At 42.9% G+C, this 19017-nt stretch overlaps 1 protein-coding gene across 1 annotated transcript in view; it reads left to right on the top strand.

The window, feature by feature from the left end:
- LOC121287649 (Golgi-resident adenosine 3',5'-bisphosphate 3'-phosphatase-like) overlaps positions 1 to 17362 on the top strand; it is a 42765-nt gene extending 25403 nt beyond the window's left edge. Inside the window, exons 4-5 of the mRNA XM_041205605.1 lie at positions 4868 to 5029; positions 15048 to 17362. Coding sequence (XP_041061539.1) covers positions 4868 to 5029; positions 15048 to 15325 — 440 coding nt within the window. The 3' untranslated portion in view covers positions 15326 to 17362. The remainder of the gene's footprint in view (positions 1 to 4867; positions 5030 to 15047) is intronic.
- The last annotated feature ends 1655 nt before the right edge of the window (positions 17363 to 19017 follow it).

Raw genomic sequence — 19017 nt, 5'->3', positions numbered from 1 at the left:
CTGCCCGACGTCACCGCACATCACTCGCCGACTCGAAAATTCTTCCCATAGTTGTTTGCCCTCTTCACACATATCCCAGTGGCCCTGGAAAGGTCACTGTGCACATTAGGTGTTGGCTGACAGGAACTGTTAATATGCTACTTCTCAAGTTTGTTTAATTGAAAGACCTTTTGGGAATAAATAAGTACCAAAAATGGCATGAAGTAGCAATTGCATACTGACATTTGTACAAATTATGGTGCACAAAACCATAAATGGTCAAATCAGAGAAAACGTGATAAATAGGAGGAAATGTAGCATCTTTAAATACACTTGACAGGCACAAAATGCAAAATATCAGTGTGTTATAGTATGCGTGTATGTATAGCAGTTGACAACTTTCTGATTAATGTCGGAAACCCTGTTTGTTAGACAATTACTGACAAGAATTTTATGGCCCTCAAAGTGGTAATGAAGCTGAAAGTGGTCTCCATGGAAACAGATGCAGTTGTTGAGTTACCATATTCCCGGTGCTCAAATTAGCTTTAATGGAAATGAATAATAGGCAAGCTGAACCTTGAACTATATATTTCTGTCAAAGAGGTTATCGAAAATCTTATTGAACCACTATGTTCCACACAGTGACTGAAAGTATCATTCACTCTGTGAATTAGTCAAAGCTGTTAATTCTCCTTGTAAATAGGCCCCTTTAAAGAGCATGAATTCTTTTTATATATAGCACCATTCATGACCTCAGGATGTTGAAGAACTTTTTGAAGTCTTAGTGACTGTTCTAAAGCAAGAAATATGGCAGCCAATTTGCACAGTTAACTCCCAGAAATAGCAATGTGATAATGATAACCTTATTTCAGTGAAGTTGATTGAGGTATAAATATTGATCATGTCACCAGGGAGAACTCTCCTGCTGTTCTTCAAAATAATGACCACGGGATCTTTTACCTCCACTTGACAGAGCAGATGAGGCTTCAGTTTAATATATCATCTGAAAGACGGCACCTCCAACAGTGTAGCACTCTGTCAGCAGTGCATTGCAAGGTCAGCCTAGATTTTTATGCTTAAGTGGGACATGAACCCACAATCTTCCGACTGAGGGGCCCGAATGTCACTAATTGAGCAAACATTGAAACAGTGGTTCAATCACTTGTGCAAATAAACTGGACTGGAGGATGCTGCAAAAAGCTGTTACAAGTAATATCCACTCCTAAAGTTATGAAGTTAGATGATGTACATCTCAACTCTTCCCACATAGCTAAACTAAAATATTGTGTTTCTGTATGGAAGGCCAGGTTTGCGGATCAATTAATGTATAAAATTTGTTTGATTTTTGCTCAAGCTTGGAAAAGGCGTGGAACTAATTGGAGCCCCAACCTGCTTCAGTCCAAGGTTTTCTTTCTTCAGGCAATGATTGTGAAGACAACAGTGTTTTGGCAGATTCCCATTGTTATTTCTTTCATCTGATCCCTCCACCCACTCCCCCATAAAGTGGAATGCTTTGCATCAATGCCACAGGCAGTGATATTTGCATAGTCTGATTTGAATGAAATACAGGTGGTAGGTTATTAGTTTGATGAAAATATCAGGATGTCATGTTGAAAGATAGGAATTGTACAGATTTATCAAACTTGGCAATCATAACTAAAGCAGAGGAGCGAATGAGTAAAAGCAGAACTAGCCCTAACCTTTTGTAACTTCTGTTTTAAATTGCAAGTGTTAATAGACTAATGTCAGCCATTTTATTTAAATAATTAAAAATAGGCTGAACAGATGAGTGTGGTGATTAAAAAACTGTTAGATACTTCAGTGGTGTTTTGCAGAAGGAAAGGAACAAAGTGTCTGTAAGTTAGATCAGCTTAGCTACAATTCAATTTGGCTATTATTACACACAAATATTAAAATTTGGTTGCAAAGCATCATTTAGACTGTAAAGCAAGAAGCAATTCTGAGTTTCTTCCATTTAATAAACAACTAGGCCCAGATTTTCATCCCTGGGTCAAATTTGATGAGTGGGTAGATTTCCCGGCTTGATGACCTCAACCTTTAAAAATGGCCACTCACAGGTGGGATTTTTGGTCAGGGGAGGAGGGGTTTAAAAGAACAAGTTGGGGCAACCCTGGCATGAATCCCACAGGCTGCCAGGTGCTAAGGAGGGCTGGGCGCAAGGCCTGCCTCTGTGCTCCGGGACTGCGTTGAAATAATTAAAAGTAATTTTAAAAAATTATCCCTCCAGTCCTCAGCCCTCACCCCCTCACCCTTCCACACACTCCCTATGCCCATTCCATGCCAATGCATGCCCCCCACCCACCGCCCATGGCCTCCATGCCTCCTATGCTAACTTAGTTCCCCTCTAGCCACCCCATGCCAACTCATGCTAACCCATGCTCCCCACCCACCATCATTTTCCCTTACCCCATCCATGCCAACTCACCTAGTTCCTGAACAGCTTTGACACTTCCTGTATAGCTTTGACAAGTTTGGCACCTCCTGTGTGGCTTTGAAAAGTTTGACATTTTCTGGATAGCTTTGACCGATTTGAAAGCTGGACGGCCCCTTAACATTTCCTTGACAGCTGGACAGTCCCTTAACAGTTCCTTCACAGCTGGACAGTTCCTTGACTGCTGTACAGTTCCTTGACAGCATGACAGCTCTTTTACAGATTGACAGTTCCAGTGAGTTTGTGCATAAAAAGTGCAAAATCACATTCACTTTTAACAATCCCAAAGGGTGCCTTAACTCTCACAAAGGTTGCCTTTCCCCTCCGAAAGGTGTCCCAGCACCCTATCGAAAGGTGTACCTTACCTCTCCAAAGGGGTGCTCTGGCTATTCATAAGAATCCACCAAGTTCAGACCTCCTCTTGCTTGTTCTAATCTGCACACTCCGGATTCCACACTCCTGTTCTTGCAAAATCCCACTTCACTGGAGGCAGTTGGTGATTTGAATGACTAGCTGCCTCTGTGAATTGCGTATGCACGAACCCCGGCTGAACTCCAGTCCTGCCCCCGCTTTTGTTTAGTTGAGAAAGTTGCAACGTGTGGACATGCTCCTTCTGTTTGCAAAGGACAGGGCCCTGTGTGTATGAAAAATGTGGCTTCTAGCATGCGCAAGTGACCCACACTGCAAGCCTGACTGATAATCTTAAAAACAAAAAACTGCGGATGCTGGAAATCCAAAACAAAAACAGAATTACCTGGAAAAACTCCATGCTGCCAGACCTGCTGAGTTTTTCCAGATAATTCTGATAATCTTAAATTGGTTTTCAGTGTCATTCTTAGAACAATCAAGATTGTTTAGCAAGTGTTGTCCAATCTTTTATGCATAAATGTGGAAAATACATAAATGAACCCAAAATACTTCGGCATAGTTGGTAAAAAGAAAACTGCTAAAATTACCATTATGAATAATTGTAAACCATTGTTAAAATATCAGCCCTAAACGAAGGTACCAGGTATTGTTTCTGGTGTAACAGAAAGCACAATTATCTGTGGCTGTACCTTCTGACTTAGCACTATAATCACAGTGATCTATTCAAATTAGAAATGCAGGACATTTTGGAGAGAGCAATGGCAAAATTGCTGTGTGAAATGTCAACATTTGCAGCATTCGTCACCCATCTCACTGTGTGGGATTTTTACTGGTTAACAGCCAAACCAAGTACTCAGAGGCCTGAATTTTTCCTGCGTCAAGCCAGCTCAGCGGGAGTGGGAGTGGGCGGGGGCGGTCGCAGAGCCGACCACTGCCCGTGATTGGCTCCTCAGCGCCATTTTACACGGGCGGGCCAATTAAGACCCACCCAGCGTAATACGCGAGCTGTAGCACTGAGGACTACCTGTGCAGGTGGGGGGAGGAGGGAGAGTCGGGTCCAGCGCTCTTTCACCTCAGCGAGATTGAAGCAGTTTAAAAAAACATATAAATGCTGTGTCACATGAGATGGGACATGTTTTTATTTTTCAAAAAAAGTTTTTATTCAATTTGGAAAAGCTTTAGGAAATCTCATCCTGCTCGAGGATGAGGTTTCCTAAAAAACGTAAAGGCCACTTGGCCTTTTCCCCTGCCCACCAACTGCTAAGTTGGACAGGCAGCGTAAATTTGAAATTAATTAGCTCCTTAAATGCCTTAATAGGCTTTTAATTATCAGCGAGTGCGCAGCCGACTCTGGCGCGTGCCCGCCAAACGAAACATCATGAGACAGTGCAATGACTTCGTGACATCATCACGCGTCATTTTACGTGCCAGTGTGTCAGGCCCGCCCCCACAGGCCAACCGTAAAATCCTGGCCAGAGGGTTGAAAAAATCATCTCAGGTTCGAGGTATGGATTTGGTTCCCAATTATTTGCTCAAACATTGGAGATAATGGTGTTCCAATCCAGAAAGCCAGTCGGTGAAGGATAGGAACATAGGAAATAGGAGCACGAGTGCATCATTCAGCTTCTCCAACTTGCTGCACCATTCAACTAGCTCATAGTTGATCTTTTACCTCAACGCCATTTTCTTGCACTATCCCCATATCCTTTGATATCTTTAATATCTAGAAAGATATAAAGGATAGAACTGGAGTTAATCATTACACACTTTTATATTTATTTACAGAGGTACACATTATATGTATGTACCTCTTAATCCAACAACCAGAGTTTTAGTCAGTGTATGCTCATAAGGCGCTCAAGTGAATGAATCCCCTGGTAATGCCCACCATCTGCATACAATTTAACACAATTAATCAATGATTAACAAACTGGGATTAGTATAGAAAGAGGATTGCAGTGTATTAAATCTGTTTTATTAAGAAAACTATGATTAAGAGTTGTTGGCTTTTAGCATTCCTTGCCTGACATCCAAAACAATGTTTTCCTTCTACCTTTCATCTTGTAGCTTGGGCTATGGTTGATGGTGCATCAAACATTCATCCACGGAAAGCCTACAAGGAAAAGACACCTACAGTAATTGTCTCCAGATCCCACGCAGGAGCAGTGAAGTCTTACTGCAAAGGAGCTTTTGGAAATGACACTACCATTATCCCTGCAGGCGGAGCAGGTGGGTCCTCCCATTTAGCAAATCTAGATTGATTGATTCTCTTTGTCCCATTCATGAATCAGTTCACTAATATTGTCGACAATGTTAATATTACTTATGAAGGCGAATACAAAAATTGGCTCTTTTTAAAACAAAAATCTTAATCCAGATGGGAAAAAAATATTGCATTATAGTTGGGGCTGGATTTTCCAAAATCCACTCACATATGGTTAGGGTAAGACGCTTGTGGCCTGTGACCCCCCAGGCCAATTTTACCTCCAGCTCCAGTTGATATTTCTTCCTTCAAAATGAAGCCTACTGTAGAGGAGGCGCAAATTGAGGTAGTGCTGCAGTGGGACAATCACTACAGCAATACAAGGGAAGTGGTCAGAAAAACCCCAAAGACTATAATACTACTTTGACTGAAGACCTCAGGCTGGACTGATACTTTAGAAGCTAAGCAGGCCCAAAGGAAGAAAGGAGGGAAATTCATTATTAGGCTATCATCCTCCATCATCCTGGGCACTATTGTCATCCTTCTGGTGGTTTCTAGGGAAGACAAAGATAGCAGCGAGTAGAGAAATTGGGCATGTTGACGGGGCTTGCCTCAGCATCAGCGTATACATATATTGAGAGCAAAGGAGAAGCTGGTGAGCTTGTGGCTAGGGCTGGTCCAAGTAGGGATTTTAAGACCTAATTTTCCACCACTGTCCTTCCTATTTTGGGATGAGATTGTGGAGGAAAATCCAATCCTTCTTGTCTTCATGATAGCATGGCTTGGAATCTTTGTCAATACAAGCTTTAAAACCTGATGCTGCCTTTGAATTGCTGAATGGTGATGTAACTGCATCTAATGTGTACTCATAATGTTCATTAATGATGCAATTGGAACCATATCCTGCTCTAGCTAGCTTCACTGGGGCACATTTGTCCCTTCTGTCAAAAAATGGGCTAAATATATTTTTTCTGTGTTATTTCCAACCTACAAATAAAACAGGGGTAAAGTGCAGGTTAGGAATGTGGAATTTCTTTTGTCAGATTGGTGGAGGATGGGAGGTGGTAAATCAGCCACAACACATCCGTAACACATCCCAAGCATTTGCTTATCTACTGAATTCGCACAAGTAGTGAAGAAGTTGGAAATCCAGTTGTTGAGTTCCGTTTTTATAGAATGACAAATTTTACATTCTTTTTAACAGCACGGTTTTTTGCCATTAAATGTCTTGAAGGTAGTGAGAATGTAGTGCAGGCCGATTTTCTATGGGTCATCTCACCCATCACAATATGGTAGCATGCATTGAAGACAAAGTGTCCACCAAAGCTGCAGTCTTATGCTTAAAGCTACCAATGATATTCCATCAGTGTGAGGAATACAGAGTAGTAATGAAAATCAATAACCGACAGAAGATAAAGGAGAAATACAGTGATAAACCTGTTAAACATATAAACCATACACACTGCTGCGCAAAACAGCATTTCTGTTTGGCAGTCCCTTTTTGTACTCATGAATTTCAAAAGCCAGTTGTCTACAAGTAAAGAACCTAACGAGCTCTTTGCAACAAATATACATAAAAATCAAACAACTCCACAATTCTGAATATGCTCAATGGAATGAAATGGAAACAATTTTTAATTGCCACCTGCCCATTTATTACCTGAAAATATTGGCAGGCTGGAGGAAAACCAGGGAGGGTGGGGCACTTGACCACCTTGATGGAGCTCTCACACGAGCCTGTAACCATGCAGAGCTTGTCTGCCTGCTTCAGGTGTGAGGCTGTCTAAATATGCAAATTGGGACCCCCAGTGTCAGAACCCTGACTGGAGTGCAGAATACTTCAAAATTACAATGTGTCAGACAGAGGGCAGAATTTTACAGTCCCGTTTCAGCAGGGATGAGGCTGTAAAATGCGGCGAGACATTCTAAATCTCGTTGGCTTCAGCGGGAACGTAAAATCCCGCTGCAGTAAAATTTCGCCCAGTGAGTGGCCTATATAGTTGTCCTTAAAGGGACTATTTATGGCCACTCCACTAAAAGGCTCCAAACCTCTTTTTTTTTCTGACTTATTATTTGTGTTCCAGGAGAAGCAGCAGCACTCCTCCTGCTCTGCAAATATACCCATAACTTACTGCAGGCCTGGGCTTGAGTTCCTCCATGATGGGCTCGTGAGCTTCAATGAAGTGTGTGTTTGGCACCCACAGCCTTCCAGCTGCATTCTAGTGAGGCCGACGCATGAAAATAGCTCAAGCCACAGCAACCAAACAGCGGAGCTCATTTGAATGACGTGGGCGACAAACTCCTTACTCACCATTCTGTCTGTCTGCAAAAGCTGGTGGTCTCCTGCTGTGCAAGGTTATCCTGCCCTTAGCTGCCTATCAACAAAGACAACAGCAAAGCTTCTCATTTTGCGCACCTTCTCTGCGGGATAGTGTAAGCCTATCCTAACCCAGGGGAGATGATGTTGTCGTGGTAATGTCACTAGACTAGTCATCCAGAAGCCCAGGCGAATGCTTTCTGACATGGGGTCAAATCCCACCACAGCAGCTGGTAGAATTTAAATTCAACTTATAAACTAGTTTCAGTAATGATGCCCAAGGCTGGAATTTTCCCTGAATTGCACTAAGTGCGGTGGCAAGCGTGAAAAAAGACATCCTTGCACCTTATTGTCTACCTCCCGCCTCATTACTTATGCAGCCACATGAAACATGCCGTGTCGCTGCCGGGCGGCCTCTGAATCACCTGCCACGCCATTACCTCAACATTTCCTCATTCCAGCTGCCATATCTAAACTGCAGCCGGCCACACAGTTCTCAATGCTTGCAGCCCAGGACTGCTCCAGTGAAGACATGGCCCTGAAAGCCAAGAAGAGTTCAGTGACCCATCACTAGAATGCCTTTTGGAGGCCCGCTGTGATGTCCTCTACCCCCCTTCTGGCTGCAAGAGGTCCAGCAATTTCACCACTCCGGCTTGGGAGGTGGTGACAGTTTTGGTCAGTGCCAATGCTGCACAGAAGAAGTTGGCCATCCAATGCAGAAAGAGGATAAATGATCTAATCAGTGCTGCCAGGGTAAGGCAACCATCTCATCACTCTAAACTCACACACTCAGTAAAGTGCTGGAAGGATTCACGAACAGTGCTATCAAGTGGCACTTGCTTAGCAATGGTCTGCTCACTGGCGCTCAGTTTGGGTTACCCCAGGGCCACTCAGCTCCTGACCTCATTACAGCCTTGGTTCAAACATGGACAGAAGAGCTGAGCTCCCAAGGTGAGGTGAGAGTGACTGCCCTTGACATCAAGGCAGCATTTGACGAATATGGCATCAAGGACCGCTAGCAAAACTGGCGTCACTGGGAATCAGGGGGAAATGTCTATGCTGATTGGAGTCATGCCTAGCACAAAGGAAGATGGTTGTGGTTGTCGGAGGTCAATTATTTCAGTTCGAGGACTTCAGTGCAGGAGTTCCTCAGGCTAGTGTTCTAGGCCTAAACATCTTCAACTGCTTCATCAGTGATCTTCCTTCCATCATAAGGTGATAAGTCGGGGTGTTCACTGATTTTTGCACAATGTTCAGCACGATTCCTCCATCAATGAAGCAGTCCATGTTCAAATGCAGCAAGACATGGACAATATCCAAACTTGGGTTGACAAGTGGCAAGTAACATTCTCGCCACAAAAGTGCCAGGCAATGACCATCTCCAACAAGAGAGAACCTAACCATCGCCCCTCGGCAATCATTGGCATCACCATCGCAGAATCCCCCACTATCAACCTCCTGGGGGTTACCACTGACCAGAAACTGAACTGGACTAGCCATGTAAATACTGTAGCTACAAGAGCAGGTCAGAGCATAGGAATCCTGTGGTGAGCAATTCACTTCCTGACTCCCCAAATCCTGTCCACCGTCTACATTGCACAAGTCAGGAATGTGATGGAAAACTCTCCACTAGCCAGGGTGAGTGCAGTTCCAACAAGCTTGACACCATATAGGACAAAGCAGCCTATTTGATTGGCACCCCATTGACAAACATTCACTCCCTCCACCACCGATGCACAGTAGCAGCAGTGTGTACCATCTACAAGATACACTGCAGGAACTCACCAAGCCTGCTTAGACAGAACCTTCCAAGCACATGGTCACTACCTTCTGGAAGGACAAGGGCAGCTGACACATGGGACCACCTGGAAGTTCCCCTCCAAGCCACTCACCATCCTGATTTGGAAATATATCGCCCTTCCTTCACTGTCGCTGGGTCAAAATCCTGGAACTCCCTCTCTAACAGCACTGTGGGTGTGCCTACACTACATGGACTGCAGCGGTTCAAGAAGGCAGCACACCACCACCTTTTCAAGGGACTTAGGGATGGGGAATAAATACTGGCCGAGCCAGTGACACCCACCTCCTGTGAATGAATAAAGAAAAACTCATAAGGCCATCATACATTCACTGGCATCTCACTCACTGCCAACTCAAGAGAAATCATCACTCACTTTCTCACACACACTCTCACCTCTCCATCTGGCCTTATCTCCTTTGGAGACTGCCTCCTCAGCCCTCACCATCTTGAGGCCATTTGCACAGAACAACATGTGTCCCCACATACACCCTGCAATACACCCCTTCCCCAAGAAAGCCCTAGCCCTGCAGCCATTGAAAAGCCACCCCCACCTTCCCGCTAGTCTGGTAGGTGGAGACCTGCCTGGGAGCCCCCGTAAAATGATGTGGTGCTGCCTGTGAAGCTTGGCACTTATGACCACGAGTGCTGAAGCGAGGTAGGCATACAAATCTCAAGGTCCTGAGCAAAATGCCGGTCACCAGAAGCATCATTGTGAAACACGTCAACATGCAATCACACTGACGTGAGCTCAGGATCCAGCATGGGGGAATGATTCTGGTGAGCAGGGCTTATTGAGATGCTGAAGTATAGAACTTAGGTCCCCAACATGCGGCAGTGGGAAACATGGCCCACCATTGACGAGTGGGGCAGACAATTGCAAACTTGTTTTACGACGACGAGAAACCGATTTTTGTGATCTCCTGATGTTTTCTGCTCCTGCCCGCTATGACACCCGCCGCAAACGGGAGCTTGTGAAACTGTTATTGATTGTTGTAAAAACCCATCTGGTTTACTCTTGTCCTTTAGGGAAAGAAATCTGCCTTCCTTACCTGGTCTGGCCTACATAGGGATCATTGGTCATTGTTGCACCATAGCCTATTTCCCTCAGGACACAGCCTTTTCCATCAAAGACCTGTTGCATGTTTGATCGCCTCTTAGAGTTATAACTTCATGTGCAGTTCACAATGTTTGTACATACACGGAATAATAGCTGTTCCTTGTAATGCCTCCCAGAGGATTAATGATGAACACACAAATGAGCAGACGCAAACAATCACTGATTTTTTTTTATACAATGCTTTTTTCAATTCATTCATGGAATGTGGACGTCACTGGAAAAATAACATTTATTACCCATCTCTAATTGCCCTTGAGAAGGTGGTGAGCCATCTTCTTATACAGCTGCAGTCCACGTGATGAGCGTTTCATACAACTGATTGGCTTGCTCGGACATTTCAGAGGGCAGTTAAGATTTAACCACATTGTTGTGGGTCTGGAGTCACATACAGCCAGATCGCATGAGAAGAGCTGATTCTTTCCCTAAAGGACAGTGGTGAACCAGATGGCCTATTGCATCAATTCACTTTTTACATGGCTACCACACTACGGACACTAGCTTTTTATTCCAGATTTACTTGTTGAATCAAATTTAAATTCCCCAGCTGCTGTGGTGGGATTTGAACTCTGGATTAATAATCCAGTAACATAACCGCCATGCTAATGTTCCCAATGGTGCAACCAACACCATGAAACTTTGGTTATATGTTCTGCTGTTAGATAGGGACGTTTAAGCAAATAAACCTGCAATATTAGGCTTTAATTACCAGCTTAACGGAGCAAAGTTTTTAAAGAAGCTTAGCTCTGAAAGAGAGTCACGTTTGCATGTCTGGAAGGACCCTGTGGCATAAAAGCTGAGGGTAGTCATGAATTTGTTGCAGTGCAATGGTAAACTGACCCTATAGGTTGTTTTCAATCCAATGTTTGATGTTAATCATCATCTCCCTGAGTCTGAGTGTCTTCATTCGTTGGTATCCTGATGTTCCCAGTAACGAAATTAGTATATGTGGCCTGGGTTAGTTGAAGCCTGCTGCTGTAATTGTGTCCTTTGTGATGCCAGACTGTCTTTCCCCCTGCTGTTAGACTCTGTCAATAACTGCTGCACCTTTGGTCTGGGGCAGAAACCTCCTGCATTAGTTACTTGACTGACCCAGTTAAATGATATCTTTTTGATTATCTCCCACCCTGCACAGGTATTAATATTTGGCTTTTAACAAGCAGCACACAGCATGGGGAAATATTCCTTTAGTGCTATCTATTAGCAGATCATACTGAAAATGGCTGGCTAGTTCTTTGCTCAAATTTGAAAGCCAAGTATGATCCACTCTGCGCTTTGAAAACCATTGTGGTGTGCATTAAGGGGCAGAATTTTTAGGTTGGCAGGCGGGCCTGGAATCGGCCAGGGAATGGACCACTGACCGCAATTTCATGCTGGCTGGCCAACTAATGACCAGCCAGCGAGAAGTGCATGCTGAGAAGCTCAGTGCTGCTGGGGTGGGGTGTGGGAGAAGGCCAGGGGTTGATATAAGCACAATAATGTAAGCACAGACAAGCGAGGAATGAAAGCTCCCTGGAGGCAGAGAGCTGCCTCAGGGAGCTGAAGACTTCAAAACAATTAAATAAAGTTTTTAAAATCAGAAGAAAAAATGTCCAAGCATCACAGGTCAGTCACCTGAACATATACATGATGAAAATGCTGACCATAGATTATTTTTAAATTTAATAACAGAAACCTCACCCCGCCCTTTTATGAGGTTTCATGAAAAATGCAAAGTCTGCCTGGCCAATTCACCCGCCCGCCAGCCATAAGGTTGGACAGGCCACGAGAAATCATAGGCAATTGCAACTTTAATTAGACTAATTGGCCTCTTAATTGTCGCTTTCGACTTTTGCACGCACCCACCAACCGAAATTTTGCGCGAGCGCGAGATGACATCGGGACACTTGCCCGATGTCATCTCACGTGATTTTGTGTCCAATCGGGTCGGATGTGCGCCCAGACTCCGTCTAAAAATTCTGACCATGATGCTCGAGTGCAGCAAAGATTTTCAAGACGTATGCTACTTATTTTTAAAATATTAATACCATGGCTGCGGTTACATAGGGGATAAATAAATGGAACTACATGTCAGTGTCATGGATTTAGATGTTCTATTTCTCTCAGCACTGTTTCATCATCAAGAGAAATGTCTTGCAGATTTTGCTTTGCCAAGCCTCTGCCAGAGGTGTAGTGGACCTGATAGATAGGAACTGAACAATATGAGGCTGATTCATGTGTCAATTTGCCACTTTCTTTGTGGAAAGCGCTTTATTTTGCTTATGTTTGGTATGTCCCATATGGGGATTGAGCACTCCCTTTGCGTACAATTACAGCTCCACACCTGTGCCATAATTCCCTGCTGTACAGATTCATCACTTATGTCATTAATATTTGAAGCATCATGTGTTGTTTTTGATTCATATTAGCAACATGACTGGAGTATGTATCATCTACAAGTACAGCAACTCGCCAAGGCTTCATTGACAGGACTTTCCAAACCGTGATCTCTATCACCTAGAAGGATAAAGGCACCATCGCTCCGTGAAAATTCCCCTCCAAGTCACACATCATTCCGCTTGGAAATATATCATTGTTCCTTCACTGGGTCAAAATCCTGGAATTCCCTCACTAAGAGCGGTGTGGGTGCACCTACACCACACACAGTGGTTCAAGAAGACAACTCACTACCACTTTCTCAAAAGCAGTTAGGGATGGGCAATCAAGGTCAGGAAGAATAAAACTGCAGAATCTTATTTAAATGGAAAGAAATTGCAGAACTCTGCAAATACAGAGGGATTTGGGTGTCGTGGTACATGAATCAAAAAGTATGCATGTACAGCAAGTGATTAAGAAGACAAATGGAATGTTGTTGTTTATTGAAAGGGGAATGGAATATAAAAGCAGGAAAGTTCTGCTACAATTGTACATTGGATTACTGTGTACAGTTTCGGTCTCCTTCCTTAAGAAAGGAAATAATTGCATTAAAAGCAGTTCAGAGAAGGTTCACTCAACTGTTTCCTGGGGTGAAGAGGTTATCTTACGTTGGACAGGTTGGGCCTTTATACATTAGAGTTTAGAGAAATGAGAGATGATCTTATTGAAAAATTTAAGATCCTGGACAGAATTTTTCACACGGCGTGTGAGCACGTGCCCATCCCGCTCGAACATGAAATAATGCGTGATGGCATCAGGCGAGCGTCCCGATGTCATCGTGTACTCACATGATATTTCGGTCGGCAAGCACACGTGAGAGTCGGAAGGGCGCCAGCCGACAATTAAGAGGCCTATTAAGGCCATTAAACTTGTAATTAACGGAGATTTTTCATTGCCCGTCCAACGTTACAGTTGGCGGGCGTGCGAATCGGACAGGTAGCCTTTACATTTTTCAGGAAACCTCATCCAAGGACAATATGAGGTTTTCGTTAATAAATCAAAAAATAAAAATGTGTGGACAGAATTTTCATTTTGCATATGTTCAGACGACTGATTCTGATGCGGGGTTATTTTTTTCGGGATTTTAAAATCGTTTTTTATTGCTTTTAAATTCTTCAGCTCCCTGAGGCAAACCTCTGCTTTCAGGGAGCTTTCATTCCGCACTCCCCCACGCCCACGCTGACCACAGCACTAGCCCTCCTCCCACCCCCACCCCTGCAGCGCTGAGCTTCTCAGCATGCTCTCCGTGCTGGTTGGACATTATTGGCCAGCTGACACTAAATCGCAGCCGAGGGTCCGTTCCCTGCCGAACTAAAGATCCTGCACCCCCCCCCCGAGGGGGCTTGACATGGTAGATCTTGAGAGGATGTTTTCCCTTGTTGGAGAGACTAGAACTAGGAGGCACAGTTTAAAAATAAGGGGTGTCTCATTTAAGATGGAGATGAGAACTTTTTTCTTTCAGAGGGCCATTAGTCTGTGGAATTATCTTCCCAGAGAGCAGTGGAGGCTGGGTTATTGAATATTTTTAAGGTTGAGTTAGATAGATTCTTGATTGACAATGGGGTCCAAGGGTATAGGGGGTAAACAGTAGAGTTGAGGCCACAGTCAGATCAGCCATGATCCTATCAAATGGTGGAGCAAGCTCAAGGGGCCAAATGGCCTACTCCTCCTGAATCGTATGTTCGTGTGTCAGTGTTTCCAGCAATGCCCACATCCCATAAGTGAATTTAAAATAAAGTATCATGATTTTGCAGTGGATTATATTCAAATGGAAATAACTACCATGGTAGTTATTATTTACATACGGTGTGCAACTGAGCAATTTGCTTGGGCCAGGAATAAAAGTCCCAGTTTTAACCAGTGGCAGCTTTGGGTGCAGGGTGGGTGAGCCTTGTCAGTGTAAGACCTGAGCCATGTTAACTACAGGGGCTTCATTTTAATACTGCAGATTTTCTTTCCCCTCTGAAGCTGATGAGAAGGACGTCAAACCCAGTGGGCGGAAGCAAGCATTGGGATGGGAATTGGATGTCGCTAGGGATACAAGAATGGCCTCTTGTACAAAGTTAGTGCTTGGAAATCGTTATACAGCTGCCAGTCGGAGAAGGTCCACTTATGCTCCACCTAGATTCCAAGGAATCCTTACAAAAATTAATACATTCCCTTACCTCTGCCTTTTCTGGCCAGGCTTCACTGGTGTTTTTGAATTCTAATGCTCTTTAATTATAATCTGACATTTACTTGCTCTATTGGTTCTAGGTCAAACAATGTGCTTTTTTCGGCATCACGTGACACTGAACTGACCGTTCGTAAGCTAATCAGACCTTTTTATTCTTCAGGTGAAATTCCATTGGGGATTTTATTTTGACCATGTATACTTTTTGCTTCAATACACAACAGGATACAAAGTACTTTCACTTTTGGATACTGGAGAAGACACGCAACCTGATAGTGCAGATGTGTACATCCATGTGACCTTCATTAAGAAGTGGGACATTTGTGCTGGTGATGCCATACTGAAAGCTTTGGGAGGTCAGATGACAACAATTGAAGGAGATGCCATCGATTACAGTGACTTTCCCTCCAATAATGGTGGACTTGTAGCAAGTATTGGGATAGATCACCACGCTTTGCTTAAACGGTTACCTGATCTCAAAAGCCTTGCTCCAAAAATGTAGATTTTAAATAAACTGAGGGAAACAGGCTTCTCTCCAGTTGTGCTCATTGTGATAAACCTTTAAAGATTCATGAGCAGAACATGTACAAAATTTCACAAATAATGTGGATGGATTTCTTCCCCAATGACTTGAAGAAAAATCAACTCAGAGGTCTTCCAAAGCAGTTCCCACTGTTCAAATGATTGTAAAAATTAATAGCACCTCTGTGATTTCCAAAAAACATTGTTGTAAAATGTGTACTCCCATAGAACCATGTTTAATTGATTGATCCACACCCGTTTGAGCCTTCTTTTTGCAGACAGAATTATTGTTTATGTGAGTTTGTCACTGATTTTTAAAGTAAGTCTATATATCAATTATTTACTGCTAAAGCATTGTCCCCAAAAGGAAAATTTCAGTGACTGTTTTCTTTAATGTATCAGTGCAAGAACTCACTGTGACGGAATCATTTCTCTGTGTGATCGAACTTCTGATATCGCTTGGGTTTTCTGGGCAGGCGATGTGCAGAGACTTGATTGGTAGTGGGGTGAGACAGAATTAGTGAACAAGTGGTCAGGGCTGTGTCACACAGATCTTAGAACATGGTTAAGGAGCAGAATAAATCACCTACTACCATCTTGCCTGGGGAATAATGTGTAGCATACCAAGTCCTGTGGGGACTGGTTATCTGAACTCAAAGAGTGGGAGAAGTATATGACTCCCAAAGCGACAATTGCCAGTATAGTGAGTGTAGTTGGAATTTAATTTGCTGCTTTCTACAAAACTATTGATCATGCCACATTAAATCCTATACCAATCCTCCTGCTGTATTGAAAATGCATTGATCTCTTCTGAAGACCAATTTCATTTACCTGATTGTAGATATCGTATTTTATTGCCCTTGCATAAAATATAAAATACAATTTTCCTATAAATCTCTGTTTTCTAAAAATGTGGATTTTTAATATTTCAGTTAGACCTGCATTTATTAATGCCATGCGGTGAATGGGACCTCCTTTGAGCTGTAGCTGATTGATTTGCTTTAAATTAGTCAGCTTGAACTTGATGACCTCAAGTGTTGATAGGAATAGCAGATGAAACAGTCAGTGTGATTTGTTTTTAAAAATCAAAATCGCCTTTGGTATCTAAAAGAAACTTCCCAAAATAGAAGCAAACTTTTCAATTGGGTTTTCCAATTTCTTTTTTCAAAGTGAATGGTGGTTTTGTTTGTATATATTTTAAAATATTGTATTAGGGTTTGATTGTTTAGTGATAGATCAAAATAGGACAATTAGGAGGGATAACTTCAATACCCTTTATAGATTCATAGAAGACTTTCTGTATCAGGGTCACAGAGGAGCTTACTGTATGTTCCATATGCTCTGCAAAATATATCAGTACTTACAATGTCACTTGTATGAGTAACCTTCAGGGTGACTCCATGATGCAACACTCTCGGAGAATACATCTTAGAAAATCATTGCCACCTAGATTTTTTATCCATTGAATGACAGAAAATCAGGAGTTGGGCACCCACTATTTTCCAAGAGGCACATGTTTTGAACACCAGATTTCAGCACAATCGTCAAAATCATGACGATTTATAGTAATTACTGGAGAACTGGGGTAGCATGTGTTAACTCTGAAAGCCCAAAGAATGTCTTGTTTTATTACTTGATCTTGGTTCATTCACTTTCCTTTTTTGTAATTGACCAATTTTATTCCTTCATCTGAGATGACTTAGCTATGAGTATAGCAATATAAAGCTAATTTGAATCTGGGTCTTCCAGTTGCATGCACAGCATACCACAAATTCTCCTCCTGCTCTATTTATTAATATATCAAGAGGTGTCTATCACTGGTGAATAATCAGCTTTAGGAGATTCACATGATTGAACATTATTGAACTAGATTCATGATTTTTATTCATTATAGCAGAAGCTTGTTACCTTATTTAAAGTTGTATGTTGGATTGTTGTAATTGCACTCATTAGTTTTTTTTTAGAGGTTGGGTAACTTGTTAAATTTGGAAAAATAGAAAATAAATAACTAGAATAATTTGGTGTAGCCTTTGATTTTAATGTGTATGCTGATGCAAAGGAAATATGAGCTGATGGTATCATAATGGTAATGATACTGGACTAGTAATCCAGAGGCCCAGATTTGGCTCAGCTCCAAAGACATGAGTTTAAATCCTATCATGACAGCTGGTGGAATTTAAATTCAATTCACTAATAAATGTGGAATAAAATGCTGGTCTCATTAATGATAATAATGAAACTCTCAAATTGTTATAAAAACCCATCTGGTTCACCAATGTCATTCAGGGAAGGGAATCTCTGACTCCAGAACCACAATAATATGATTCACTTTGAACTTCCCCCTGAAAAGGCCAAGCAAGCCACCCAATTGTATCAAACCACTATAGACAAGTCAAATAAGAAAACTGGATCAAGCACCTGGTATTGACCTAGGTGTCAGAAATGACAAAGGTACCCCCTGCCTAATCGACATTGCAAAGTCCTCCTCACCAACTTCTGGGGACTTGCATCAAAATTGGAAAAACTGTCCCATAGACCAGGCTAGAAACAGTGTGACATAATCACCAAATTATACCTTACAGCCAAGGTCCCAGATTCTTCCACCACCATTCCTGGATATGTCCTGTACCAACGACAGAACAGACTCACCAGGGGTCTCAGCATAATGGTATACAGTTGGGAGGGAGTGGCCCTGGGAGCCCTCAACATTAACTTTGGACCCCATGAAGCCTCATGGCATCAGATCAAACAGGGGCAAAGAAACCTCCTGCTGATTACCACCTAGGGTGCTCCCTCAGCTAGTGAATCAATACTCTTTCCATGTTGAGCACCACTTGGAAGAAGCACTGAGGGCAGCAAGGGCACATAATGCACTCCGGGTGAGGCACTTCAATGTCGATCACCGGGAATCAATTGATAGCACCAGTATTGACCAAGCTGGCCGAGTCCAGAAGGACATATCTATCAGACTGGGCCTGCACACCTGGAGTGCTGTGTGCAGTTTTGGTCTCTATATTTAAGGAGCAATATACTAGCATTGGAAATGGTACAGCGAATATTCACTAGATTTGACTCTGGAATGAAAGAGTTGTCCTCTGATGAGAGACTGCATAAATTGTGTCTATACTTTCTGGGGCTTAGAAAAATGTGAGGTGATCTCATTGAAACATGCAAGATTATGAAGGGGCTTGACAAGATAAATACTGAGAGGCTGTTTCCCCTGTCTGGGGAAGTTAGAATACAGGACCAGAGCCTCAGGGTTAGGGACTGATCATTTAGGACTGAGAGGAGGAGAAATTTCAACACTCAGAGGGTTGTGAATCTTTGGAATGCTCTGTCCCAGAGGGCTGTTGATGCTCCATCATTGATTATATTTAAGGCTGAGATAAGCAAAATTTTGGTCTCTCAGGGAATCAAGACATGGGGAGCAGGCAGGAAAGTGAAGTTGAGGTTGAAGAGCAACCATGACCATATTGATTTATAGAATCATGGGAGGGTTACAGCACAGGAGGAAGCTATTTAGCCCTTTATACCTCTGCTGGCTCGCCAAAGGAACAATTCACCTGGTGCCACTCCCTTGCCTTCTCCCCTTAGCCCGGCACATTTTTCCTTTCCAGATAATAATCCAATATTCACTTGAATTCCTCAATTGAACCAGTTTCCACCACATTC

Source organism: Carcharodon carcharias, chromosome 14 (assembly GCF_017639515.1).
Source record: "Carcharodon carcharias isolate sCarCar2 chromosome 14, sCarCar2.pri, whole genome shotgun sequence".
NCBI lineage: Eukaryota > Metazoa > Chordata > Chondrichthyes > Lamniformes > Lamnidae > Carcharodon > Carcharodon carcharias.
Note: the sequence above shows the minus strand (reverse complement) of the source record. Positions and strands in the feature narration are given on the sequence as shown.